We start from the raw sequence: 12,639 nt of genomic DNA on the forward strand, positions 1-12,639 counted from the left end.
GCAGATTTCTGAGTTCAAGGCCAGCCTGGTCTACAGAGTGAGTTCCAGGACAGCCAGGGCTACACAGAAAAACCCTATTTTGAAAAACCAAAAAAGAAAAAGAAAAAAGAAAGAAAGAAAAGAAAGTATGAGACACTTGGGTGAAAACCACAACAAGGAGCCTGGGTTGTTTCAGGCCTGCAGGAGCGAGCTGCAGCCAGCCAGTGTGAAGGCCTCAAGTGGCCGGGCTTGAAGAAAACAACTCCATCTTCATAGCTGTTCCTGTGAAATGAGGACCCTGGGGTTTTGTCTGATGATATTCACAAAGTGAACCAGATGGATAATGAGGGGACAGTAAAGATAATTCAATCTGAGATTGAATCAATGGGCTCTCAGGGGCCAGGCCACAAATCTAGCAGTCTTGCTAAAGCTACATAGGTCAGACGACTGCCTTTGCCTTCAGATTAAGGCCGACATTGATGAGTTAGAGTTCAGAGGTCAGACATTATTATTCTAATGAATAATAAGCAGTGGAAGCCCTGGCAGGGAGCCACAGTTCCCAGAGCTCCGCCCAGACTTGCTCTAAGCCCTCGAGCTATGTAACTCCAGGGTCTCGAGAAAGTCAGTGTGCGCATGTCCAAACCCGCCCCTCTCCCACGGTGGCGGCGGCGTCCACTCAGCAGCACCGGTATTATGCTGGCTCCTCGCTGCCCAGTCCAAGTCTGCCTGCCAGATTTCCATTCTTTCTCCACATCTCCCTGGCACGCGTACTGCAACACTGCAGTCTCCTAGCTAGTCAGCCAGGACTGTTCGGACCCTTTCTGGTTTGTTTTCGGTTCTGCAACCAACGGAGGTCTTGCTCTGAGACTGGGTCTTAACGAAGCCCAGACTTGTCTCAACTTGCAGTGGAACAGCATAACCTTGAAGTGATTCTCCTGCCTTAACCTGCCGGGTGCTGGAATTGCAGGCACACAGCACCACACCTGGTCCTCTGGACTTTTTATTTTAAAAATTATGTTCATTGATTTAGTGCGCGCACACGTATGTGAAGCTGTGTGTGCACATGTGCCACGGCATGCGCGTGGAGGTTAAGAGAACAGCATGTGGAAGTTGGTGGTCTGTTTTCATCATGTGTGTCCTGAGTTTAAGACTCAGTTATAGTGGCAACCGCCTTTACGACCGAGCCATCCAGACACCATGTTTAAAAAAAAAGTTTTGTTTTTTTTTTTCCGAGACAGGGTTTCTCTGTGCAGCCCTGGCTGCCCTGGAACTCACTTTGTAGACCAGGCTGGCCTCAAACTTAGAAATCCTCCTGTCTCTGCCTCCCAAGTGCTGGGATTACAGGCATGTGCCACCACTGCCCAGCGACGTTTAAAATTTTTATTACATTCTTCTAATTTTATATGTATATATACTTATATTATGTATGTATGGATGATGATGGTGTGTTGAACCCAGGACCTTGTACATACTAGCAAATATTCTACCACTGAGCTATAACTCAAGGCTCCACTACCCTCTTTGGGATCCTTTTTTTGTTTGTTTGTTTGTTTGTTTGTTTTTCAGACTCTCACTGTGTAGCCTAGGCTGGTTCCCTATATAGACCAGGTTGCTATAGAACCCAGAGATCCACCTTCCTCTGCTTCATGTACACAGGGATTAAAGGTGAGGGCCACCATGCCCAGCTGTTGTTTGCTTTGAGATAGGCTCTCACTCCTAGCAATCCTCCTGCCTCAGTCTCCTGAATGCTTAAATTAGAAGTGTGTTCCACCAAGTCCACTTCTAATTGACCTTTTAGGAACAAAACCTTGTCCAAGACTGGCTGGTTCCTATGTCCTGTGCAGTACCAGTCTCTTGTGTATACCACAGCCCTTTCTGTTTCCTCTAAGGGTTGCAGACCTTCCTGGCATATATGTGACCTTTGTAGCATGCTATTGTCCCCTGCAATAATATTCCCTGGGGTCTGCTTTTTTAGCTGCTGCTAGCCTTTCACCAGCCTCCTCTGGTCCATCAGTGACCAGTGTCAGGTCCAATCCCCCTGATGCTCTTCAGCCCAGCCATCTCTGCTTTGGTCAGTGTATGCCTATCTCACACGTAGTGTGTGTGTCTTCACAATATGTTTCCTCGACGACTAGATCATAAGCTGCAAAATGGCTAACTTTTGGAACACAGGGCTCAGATCATTGAGGAAAAACAGACATCAAATCTCTAAAAGGCTAACATAAAAGTATCAATTTTAGAGCTGGGTGTGGTGGTGCATGCCTGTAATCCCAGCACTTGGGAGGCAGAGGCAGGCAGATTTCTGAGTTCGAGGCCAGCCTGGTCTACAGAGTGAGTTCCAGGACAACCAGGGCTACACAGAGAAACCCTGTCTCCAAAAACAAAACCAAACAAAAACAAAAAAGAAAGAAAAGAAAAGAAAAAAGTATCAATTTTAAAAGTGATGGGCTGGACATGTTGCTCAGTGGTTTAGAGCAATGGTGCTTTCCAAGAGAGGCCCAGTTCAGCTGCCAACACCAACGGGGCTGCTCACAACCAGCCATTGCTCCACTTCCAGGGAGGATTTGACTCCCGTCGGCACCAGGTACTCATGTAGTTCACATATATACCAGCAAACAAAATATTCACATATAAAATAAAAATAAATGTTGGAGAGGTGGCTCAATGCTTAGGCGCACCAACTGCTCTCCCAGAGGCCCTGAGTTCAACTCCCAGGCACCACACGGTGGCTCACAACCATATGTAATGGGATCCGATTCCCTCCTCTGGTGCGTCTGAAGACTGCGGCAGTGTACTCGCATACATAAATAATTTAAAAATTTAAAAAGCATAAAAAACTTAAGTAAAAGTTGAATTAATTTAATAATTTTGAAAAGGAAGTGGAAGTTAGGGGTGGGTGTGGCGGTGTGCACCTGTAATCCCAGGGCAGGAGACAAGGCAGCAAGATCATACTTGGTTTGGCTTGGTGTGGTTTTTCTCAGGGTTTCTTTGTGTAGCCTGGCCATCCTGGAGCTTGCTCTGTGGTCCAGGCTGGCCTCTGCCTGCTGAGTGCTGGGATTAAAGGCATGTACCACCACTGCCCAGATGAAGTCATCCTCAGTTACACCATTCAAGGCCAACTTGGGCTACAGCATGAGACACTGTCTCAAAAAACTAAAAACTAAAACAAACAAAAATACCAATAAAAATAAGAATTATAGAAATAACTGGTAATGTTTTACTGAGAATCTGCTATATACCAACTATTATAATTCTTCTATTTAATACAACATATAAACCACTATCATTATAGAGCGAGGAAAACTATCAGGCTATGCTACGTGCCTGAGTAGCACAGGCAGTAAAGACTGGGGCTGGCTGCGCAGTGGTGGCGCACACCTGTAATCCCAGCGCTCTGGAGGCAGAGGCAGGTGGATTCCTAAATTCAAGGCCAGCCTGGTCTACAGAGTGGGTTCTAGGAGAGCCAGGGCTACACAGAGAAACCCTGTCTTGGACACCCGCACCCCAAATACTGAGGCTGGTAGGAAGTGTTTATTAGATAGTTGCCAGGGCTTGGAAGATTTATGACGAGGTGCCTAGTCAGGCTGTTTCTTCATGGGTGTCTCCAAGACCCAAGTCTGACCTGTGTCACTATATTAGACAACACGGCTTCCTCTGTTGAATCCTGCTGAACAAAATCAAGTTGAAGCCCCCACCTTTCATAATATAATATAATAAGCTTTTATCTTATTCTTTGTGGCAGGGTCTCCCAATCACCCAGAGCTCCCTGATATGCATAGTTTCCATAGCCAGCTGCTCTGGAAATCCCTACAGGCAGGTAGGTCACTATTCCTATACTTTATGTGGGTTCTGGGGATCTGAACTCTGATCCTCATGTCTGCATAGCAAATGCTTCCCCCACTAAGCCATCTCCCCAGGGGACCTTTCGGTTTTATATCAAAGCTTCTAACGAGTTGTTAGAGCTACTTTGTGATTTGCATTTTTCTCTCTGTTGATGGATCATGAGCAGTTCAAGGCTGGTATACATATGGGCCCCTCTTTTCTCAGGGGTGCCAGTGTTTCACAGTGTTGGGATGATTCATGTTTTATCTAATCAACCTCTGGCACAGACTCCTGAGCTGTTCCCATTGACTTCAGGAAACATCTTTGAGGGGTAAATCTGCATTTATTCTGTGAGTCAGGGATCCAGGATGATACTATATCAAGACAGGCTTTTCCTGTAACACAGTCGTGGCTGTGCGGGAACTTGGTTTTGTAGACCAGGCAGGCCGTGAGCTCGCTAAGACCCACCTGCCTCTGCTTCGTGAGTCTTCAGGTGTGTAAGACTGTGTGTACCAGCACACCCTGCCTGGGTACTACAGTTCTAATGGTGGCTTTGCTGAGTCAAGAGACAAGCAAGTTTAAATGGTTTGTAGAAACTGAGGCAGTAGGATCAGTTTATGGCCTGCCTAGTTTATCGTTTGTGTTTCGAGACAGGGTCTCTATGCGTCCTGCAGTTCTCTATGTAGGACAGCTGGGCCTTGAATTTATAGAAATCTGCTTGCCTCTGCCTCCTGAGTTCTGGGATTAAAGGTCTCCTCCACCATCACTCCCAATCCTCCTGCCTCTGCCTGTCTCCAAAGTGCCGGCAGGATTACAGGCCCACATGCCAAATTCAGCTTTTTTTTTTTTCTTTCCCACTGAGATTTGATTGTTCCTTTAATTTCAGTTGTTTTTGTTCTTTTAGCTCATTTTCTTCTTCTTCTTTTTTTCTTTTCGAGACACGGTTTCTCCATATAGCCCTGGCTGTCCTGGAACTTACTCCGTAGACCAGGCTGGCCTTGAACTCAAAAATCTGACTGCCTCTGCCTCCCAAGTGCTGGGATTTAAGGCATACTCCTCCACTGCCCGGCTTCATTTTCTTCTTAAAGAAGATTATTATTTTTAAGTTATGTATATGCACATGAGTCCAGGTGCTACAGAGGCCAGAAGAGGGCATTAGATCCCTCCCCCTGGACCCGGAGTTACCGGCATTGTGTTGTTTTTACTGTTAGATTTCTGAAGCAGCTTAAAGAGACAGGAGGCAGAGAAGAAGATGGAGACCAACTTCAACTGACTGGACAGTTTGTTTCAGACACAGCATTAAAGGAGCGTCTACCAAAAAGGAAGGGATGCTTGGGTTTGTATAGGAGATTTAGAGAACGGGAAGTTAAATGCCATTATGGGCTGTGTGCAAGACTTCAATTTCTCCCTCCTGGAGAAAAAGTCATTTTATCTTTAGAAACTGCCTGGTCTCGACTGAGAGTTCTGTAACGGCAGTGAGGGGTGGGGGCTGGAGTTCCAATGCAGGGCCTTAAGGAGTCAGGATGTGGTCCAAGGTTTATTCTAACATTCACAACCAAGACAATGTCAGACTACTTTAATTTTTTAAAGATGACTTTTATCATAATGGTGTGTGAGCGCAGGAGGGTGAAGGCTGGGATTCACATTGCCGTGCACGAACATGGAAGTCGGATGTCTCTCCCCTCTCTTCAGGTCACAACTCAGCAAAGCCTTTACCCACTGAGCCATCTCACCAGTCCTGATTTTCTTTAACATGCGTAATAAAGCACAATCAAGTCCTTACACGGCCCACCATCTTTGCCCTTGGTAAATGTGTTTCTCAACTCAGTACTGGGGCTTTCTTGGGCAGATTTCTTATTCTTGTTGGGCTTGAGAGTCTGTGATGTAAGAATAACAGAATTTTCCCCATAAGAATTGGAGGACCTATAGATGACCTTAGTTGATGTCATTCCCCCCCCCCTTCCCTTGATTTGCCTATGATAAATTCATAAATCAAATCAGGGCAAATGATAGCTTTCTTTTAAAAATTGTAGTGTAATCTTCTAACTCCTGGGGAGTGGGAAGGGCTCAGGAGGAAGAGATTAAGACTGAGTGAGTAGGTAGGAGGACAGCGGAGAGATGGCTCAGTAGTTAAGTCCAGTGGCTGTCTTTCCAAAGGACCCGAGTTCAATTCCTAGCACCCACATAACAGCTCACAGCTGTAAATAATTCCAGTGCCAGGGGATATGACCTCACATAGATATTTTGATTAATTGAGCATTTAGTAACCAAATAAGGGAGATTGTGTTGAGCCTCACCACGTGAAAATGCTCTGCACTGATCATTATCTCAGTTTATTGACAAAAGAGGTCAAGTAACCCAGTTTTGAGGTCTCTAAGTCTAACATACCACCACTGAGCTGCTTTAGCGCGTCTCAGATAAGCGGCCTTGGAGCTCCTCCACACTCCTCTTGTCTAGACCTGACAGAGATTGATTCCCCTTAGCTGCAAAGGCGGAGAGAGGCGCGGAACGCGGAACAAAATGATCTGGCTTCTGGTGTTCCTAGGGAAGCCCAATGAAAAGCCACCTTCTCGCGGCCGGTCTTCTTGCGGTGCATTTTGGATATTGTAGTCAGAACTTCCTCATAGTGTGCCAATGTAGATTAGAAGAGGACTACAATCCCCAAGATGCTATGCGACAGCGAGTGCATTGTCTATTCTAACCCCCTTTACTCTTGACACTTTTTCTCTCCTCTCCCTTCTGTTTGGACTGCTTTTTGGCTGGGTCCTGTCTGTGAAGTTCTTCGTGGTTCTCCCACCTTTTAGAATTCTCATCCTTTATTTCCAGGAGCCAATGCGAGACATTAGCTCTGATTAGGCGACCGCTGGTGACCCGGGGTGCGCGAGGGGGATCCGAGTGGTGAGGGGGTATGAAAGGGGTAAGGGAGAGAGTTGAGCGTAGAGGTGGAGTGAAAGGAAAGGCGGGGAGAAGTTAGGAGCTCGAGGCGTGGGTCTCAGTGAGAGGGGTGAGGCTGGCTGGGGGAAAGAGATAGAGAGGGATTTAGATTGGTAAGCATGGAGGCAGTTTATAGGCATCCCCAGGTGAGGGCTAAGGACTTGACAGATTTGGACTGGTCTGACCAGGAGGGTGGACAAGAGAGAAGCCTAGGCTGAAATAAGCCTCTTTGTCACTGCTTAGGTAAACTTAAGACAACGTTGATATGCAAAACACTATTGCAAGCATGAATAAGGAGTTAAGTCATGTGTCCACACCGGTGAGGATCTGGATTTGATCCTCAGGATTATACACAAAAATGAGAATAATTTCACCCCCTGGAGACTGAACAAAGGCTGAACTTTGGGGCAGATGTGGGATGAAAAGCCTGGTGGCCACTTGCTAGCACGTAGGAGGTCAAGGCAGATGGATCAGGGGTTCAAATCCATCCTTGGCTACATAGCAAGTTCAAGGCCATCCTGAGCTGCATGATGAAGACGCAGGATACAGGGGCTTGGGAGGAATAGGTGATAAATGGCACCAGACAGGAAAGTACAGAAAGGGAACCTGATAGATCTGGAGTCAGTGATAGAGGTCATGTGGGAGTTCTGACCTTTGTCCCTCTCAGGTGATGGAGATCACCCCTTCGAGGGGTGGACTGAACCGAGCTCACCTACAATGCAGGAATCTACAGGAGTTCTTAGGAGGCCTGAGCCCTGGGGTGCTGGACCGATTGTATGGGCACCCTGCCACTTGTTTGGCTGTCTTCAGGTGAGGAGCCTTCAAAGCAAGGGGGATGTTTGGTGAATGTAACGGGGCCAGCACACTGAAATTAGTTACCACGGGGAGAGGCTTAGCTCAGTGTGAGTACCAGGGTGTTAGACATTACTCCAAAGTGTGTCAATCCAAAACAGAGAGAGGTTGTGGGGGCAGTGGGACTGGTAAGGATGTGGGCAATGGCATGAGACATTTGAGAGGCAGATGTTACAGGGTATTTGATCACATTATGGTCCCCACGATTATGAACTGCAAGATTATGAACCAGAAGAAAGAAAAAAAAAACTTGTATTGTGGCTCAGCCCTAAGCACACACCTTTTAGCCAAGGACTAAAGTCAACCCACGGTCAAGTATTACCAGGTAATTACCAAGTAAACGGAAATTAGGGACGTTGAGCTGAAGGATATTTAAGACAGTGTGGAGAAGGAGAGGGAGCTTTTTCCTTCTGGGATGCCATTGGAGGAGGAAAGTCAGCTGGGTCCTTTCTCTGCTTCTCTGAGCAGTTGGGATTTTTTTTTTTTTTTTTTTTTTAAAACAACAGGGGCTGGAGAGAAGGCTCAGCTGTTAAGAGCACTGACTGCTCTTCCCGAGGTCCTGAGTTCAAGTCCCAGCAACCACATGGTGGCTCACAACCATCTGTAATGATATCCGATGCCCTCTTCTGGGGTGTCTGAAAACAGCTACAGTGTACTCACATATAATAAATAAATCTTAAAAAAAAATAAGCAGGCAGGTGAGGGCAGAGATACAGGTGTGAGGTCGCTTCTGATAACATTTGGCCTCTGAACCTTACAGGGAGCTCCCTTCTTTGGCTAAGAACTGGGTGATGAGGATGCTCTTTCTGGAGCAGCCTCTACCTCAGGCTGCAGTCGCCCTGTGGGTGAAGAAGGAGTTCAGCAAGTGAGTCCTGTGCGCGCCCGCTGGTGGGAGCTTCTCAACAGCAACATTTCTCAAACTGCATTGGTTAGGAACACTTCCAGGTGCACACACAGAGGAGGGGGGTTGTGGGGGTGTCAGATCTAGGCCTTTCAACCGACCCTGCCCTGTCCATTGTGGAGAGTTGTGATCTAACTAGCTGCATACTAACCAGAACAAAACAAAACAAACAAAAATAGAAAGAAAGGGGGGGAAAGCAAGTTGAGAGTTAGAGACAGGAGGCCAGAAGTTCAAGGGTTACGTTCTAAGTTTGATACATTGTAAGTTTGAGGCTGTCCCAGGCTTCATAGGATCCTTTCTGAAACAAATGAAAAAAAAAATTGACTTAGGAAACCAAACAGAGAATCAAATAACAATCAAAACCAGCTGGGTTCTCCTTAGCATTGCAGTACAGATATGTGAGCTGAGAGACAGGGCTTCACTCTGCAACACTGTTCCAAGGCTGCCGTTCAGAGGAGACAGAGATGGAGCTCCCGGGAGGTCTCCTTTCTATTGGTGACGCCCATCCAACTCTGTTCTGTCCAGGGCTCAGGAGGAAAGTACGGGGCTGCTAAGTGGCCTCCGTATCTGGCATACCCAGCTCCTCCCCGGTGGACTCCAGGGCCTCATCTTGAACCCTGTCTTCCGTCAGAACCTCCGAATTGCCCTTCTGGGTGGGTACGTCATTTCCCTCCCTCCCTGAGCGAGGCCGGGGGAACTGGTTATTGCAGTGATGGGGGAAAGGCTCCTGAGAGGCCTCCCCAGAACCTCTCCTCCTCGCCCTCGCCCCTTCGGAAGCTCCTTCAAGAATACATTGGACCAAGTGTGGATGTAGGATACAGAAAATGTCCTCTTCTCATGGCCCATGGGGTGAGGGTAAAGACCCAGGGAAGCAGGAAATAGACAGGGCTCCTTACTCCTGTCCATCCTGGCGACAGGGGCAAGGCCTGGTCTGATGACACAAGTCAGCTGGGACCAGACAAGCACGCCCGGGACGTTCCCTCACTGGACAAGTACGCTGAAGAGCGCTGGGAGGTGAGGAGTGGGCCTCTGCGGGCCTCTGCTGTGTTCTCCCTGGGAGCTGAGGAGCGGACTTCTGCGGGCCTCCACCATGCTCCCATTCCCGGTAGCCCTCGAGACCCCAGCCTCCTGACCCTTTTCGTCTCTAGGTGGTCTTGCACTTCATGGTGGGCTCCCCCAGTGCAGCTGTCAGCCAGGACCTGGCTCAGCTCCTCAGCCAGGCCGGGCTTATGAAAAGGTGAGGAGGGCAGAGCACTGCAGCTCTCTGCTCTGCCATCTCCTTGGGTCTCAAATAAAGTGGGTGTCTGGGATTAGAAGGGAGTGGAAAGACTGAGGAGAGGCCTGAGTGGGTGTAAGCAGACTCGGTGTAGCCCTTTGCAAGCTGCTCCCATCGGCCCGCTCTGTCTCTAGCACCGAACCCGGAGAGCCACCCTGCATCACTTCCGCCGGCTTCCAGTTCCTGCTCCTGGACACATCTGCCCAGCTCTGGTACTTCATGCTGCAGTATCTGCAGACAGCCCAGGTAAGAGACAGGGCCTAGGACGGGGGACGTGCTCACCCTGCTTAGGTCCTGCTGAGTGACAACTAGCCCACTGTGCTCCTCAACTCCCCCTTCCTGTCTTACCTCCTGTTGCTCTGCCGTTTCCTTCTCAGAGTCGGGGCATGGATCTGGTGGAGATCCTCTCCTTCCTCTTCCAGCTCAGCTTCTCTACTCTTGGCAAGGTAACTAGGGAGCTGGAGGGCAGGGAGGTAAGGAGAGGTTATGGAGGAAAATGGTAATGACCACAGAACCAGCTGAGAAGGCAAAGGGCGGAGGGGACAGGGGCTGGGTAGTGACCACTGGATGTGTCACAGCCCACAGCTGGCCATCTCTTCACCAGGACTACTCTGTGGAGGGTATGAGTGATTCTTTGTTGAACTTCCTGCAACACCTGCGTGAGTTCGGGCTCGTTTTCCAGAGGAAGGTATGTACACCCAGCCACCTGGCCTCTGGAAGAGTAGGGTGTTGGGGCGCAGCCGAAAGACCTAGCCGGGACTGAGTGCTTAGGTCATGAGGGAGGAGGTTAAAGGCTAATGGTTTCACAGGAGGGGGTCAGACGTCTAACAGGAGGGTGGTTACCAGGAAGAGGACTCTATCTTGCCCTGTGTTCTTCCAGAGGAAGTCCCGGCGTTACTACCCCACACGCCTGGCCATCAACCTCTCATCTGGTGTCTCTGGGGCTGGGGGCACTGTGCACCAGCCAGGCTTCATTGTTGTAGAAACCAATTATCGACTGTATGCCTATACCGGTGAGTTTGGGTCGGGGTGGTTGAGTAGGGAGGGGGGAGGAGAAGGACACAGGAGAAACTCCAGTTATGGCCGTGTTTTACGGAATTATGTAGCTCCCCGGCAATTATTCCTACACTTGAGGGCAGGCTGGAGGAAGGCGGGGCTGGAGGAAGGCGGGGCGGGGCGGGGCGGGGGCAGTCTCCTCACTCCTCCTCATCCCTGGGTCAGAGTCGGAGCTGCAGATCGCACTCATTGCTCTCTTCTCCGAGATGCTCTATCGATTCCCCAACATGGTGGTGGCACAAGTGACCCGGGAGAGTGTGCAGCAGGCCATTGCCAGTGGCATCACAGCTCAGCAGGTACCCCTCGTGGACTGGAGGTCAGGATGGGGGCTGTGCTTGTCCTGGGGTAGGGGGAAGGTATTCCTATCTTGGAAGCACCAGCATCAGGTCTGTCAGGGGGGATGGCAAGTCACCTGAGTACCTGGGAAGTCATGAAGGTCTAGCTCTGAATCGGTCTCACTCCACTGTTCACGGCTGCTTGATCTCTGTGAGCCTTACTCTGCTCCCAGTAAACAGCAGTCCGCCACATAGCGGTGCTGGAAGACTAGATGTTAAGACACTTAGCTCAGAGCCTGCCGAGCAGTAAGTGCTCAAAGTATAGTAGCTACTGCTGTCTTAAAGAAAAACAGGGCGAAGACAGATGCACCATAGAGGGGAATCGCAGGTGTGACCAGTGGGAGGTGCACCTAGAAGTAACAGGTGAACAGGCATGGGTCCTGTCAGAGGCTTGTGGCTAAGAGAACACAGGTGATGCTGCTTCAGTGACATTAGGTGACCGCTCAGATGACTTTCTACATTCTTGCATTTTCCTAGATAATCCATTTCCTAAGGACAAGGGCCCATCCAGTGATGCTCAAACAGGTATGGATGGGTACCAAGACTGGAGGCTGGCAGCCTGGGCACCTAGCAGTAAGAGGGTCGATGAGAAACCTGACACTGCTTTGGACACTTGCCCTGGTCCCATAGCCTCACCCTTGTCCTGCAGACTCCTGTGCTGCCCCCCACCATAACAGACCAGATCCGGTTGTGGGAACTGGAAAGGGACAGACTCCGGTTTACTGAAGGTGAGTTGCTTCTCCTGACCTTTTCTTGGTCAGTGGCTAAAGAGATAAGGCCGGCAATTTCGCCATGATAAACGGAAAAGGTTTTGTGCATTTCATATTTGTTTCCCCACAGGAAAGGAGAGAAAAACTGATATTTTATTTTGATATATTAGTAAAAGGAAGTATGTCCCAAATCAGTGCAATTTGGATTAAGCTAGGTGGGGGGGATAAAAGGCAGGGTAATTTAGTCTTCACTCTAGGTGGGTTTGCATGGGTTTTTTTTGTGGATTCTGTTGTCTTTTCGAGTGCCTGGATGCCACAGGTGTTAAGGTTGAACAGTTGACTATCCGTAGAGAATTAGTCCTAAGAACGGTGGCCTGCAGCCCCGGCCTGCATGCTGCTCGGAGGGGCCGAGACCACTGTTGCCCCTCACTTCCTGCCTGTCCCACCCGACCCCAGGCGTCCTGTATAACCAGTTCCTGTCGCAAGTGGACTTTGAACTGCTGCTGGCCCACGCGCGGGAGCTGGGCGTGCTCGTGTTCGAGAACTCGGCCAAGCGGCTGATGGTGGTGACACCGGCGGGGCACAGCGACGTCAAGCGCTTCTGGAAGCGGCAGAAGCACAGCTCCTGAGTCGGCCGGGTCCGGTCCCAGGCGGGCGAGCGGGCGGGCAGCTTTCCAACTCAGGTGTATTTTGTTTACACACCGGGACATTTCTTGTTTAATAAAATTATGGAAAAAAAAAAAAAAAGCCGTGCGACTTCCGACCCCTGCTGGC

The 12,639-nt window shown here is 49.3% G+C and overlaps 1 protein-coding gene across 5 annotated transcripts; it reads left to right on the plus strand.

The window, feature by feature from the left end:
* Window positions 1-6,499: 6,499 nt before the first annotated feature.
* On the plus strand, window positions 6,500-12,606 carry Gtf2h4 (general transcription factor IIH subunit 4). Of its 5 annotated transcripts, none has more exons than XM_052163394.1 (14): window positions 6,500-6,707; window positions 7,403-7,545; window positions 8,348-8,452; window positions 9,014-9,145; window positions 9,406-9,502; window positions 9,637-9,725; window positions 9,899-10,010; window positions 10,142-10,210; window positions 10,369-10,452; window positions 10,645-10,777; window positions 10,986-11,116; window positions 11,633-11,680; window positions 11,805-11,883; window positions 12,322-12,606. In XM_052163394.1, the coding sequence occupies exons 2-14, from the start codon at window positions 7,406-7,408 to the stop codon at window positions 12,492-12,494; spliced, it is 1,392 nt and encodes a 463-aa protein (XP_052019354.1). In that variant the 5' UTR covers window positions 6,500-6,707; window positions 7,403-7,405; the 3' UTR covers window positions 12,495-12,606. The 5 variants fall into 5 exon arrangements, with proteins under 5 accessions (XP_052019354.1, XP_052019355.1, XP_052019352.1 ...); XM_052163395.1 differs by having other exon boundaries at window positions 6,500-6,699; XM_052163392.1 differs by having other exon boundaries at window positions 6,500-6,677.
* The last annotated feature ends 33 nt before the right edge of the window (window positions 12,607-12,639 follow it).

Source organism: Apodemus sylvaticus, chromosome 19 (genome assembly GCF_947179515.1).
Source record: "Apodemus sylvaticus chromosome 19, mApoSyl1.1, whole genome shotgun sequence".
Classification (NCBI taxonomy): Eukaryota; Metazoa; Chordata; class Mammalia; order Rodentia; family Muridae; genus Apodemus; species Apodemus sylvaticus.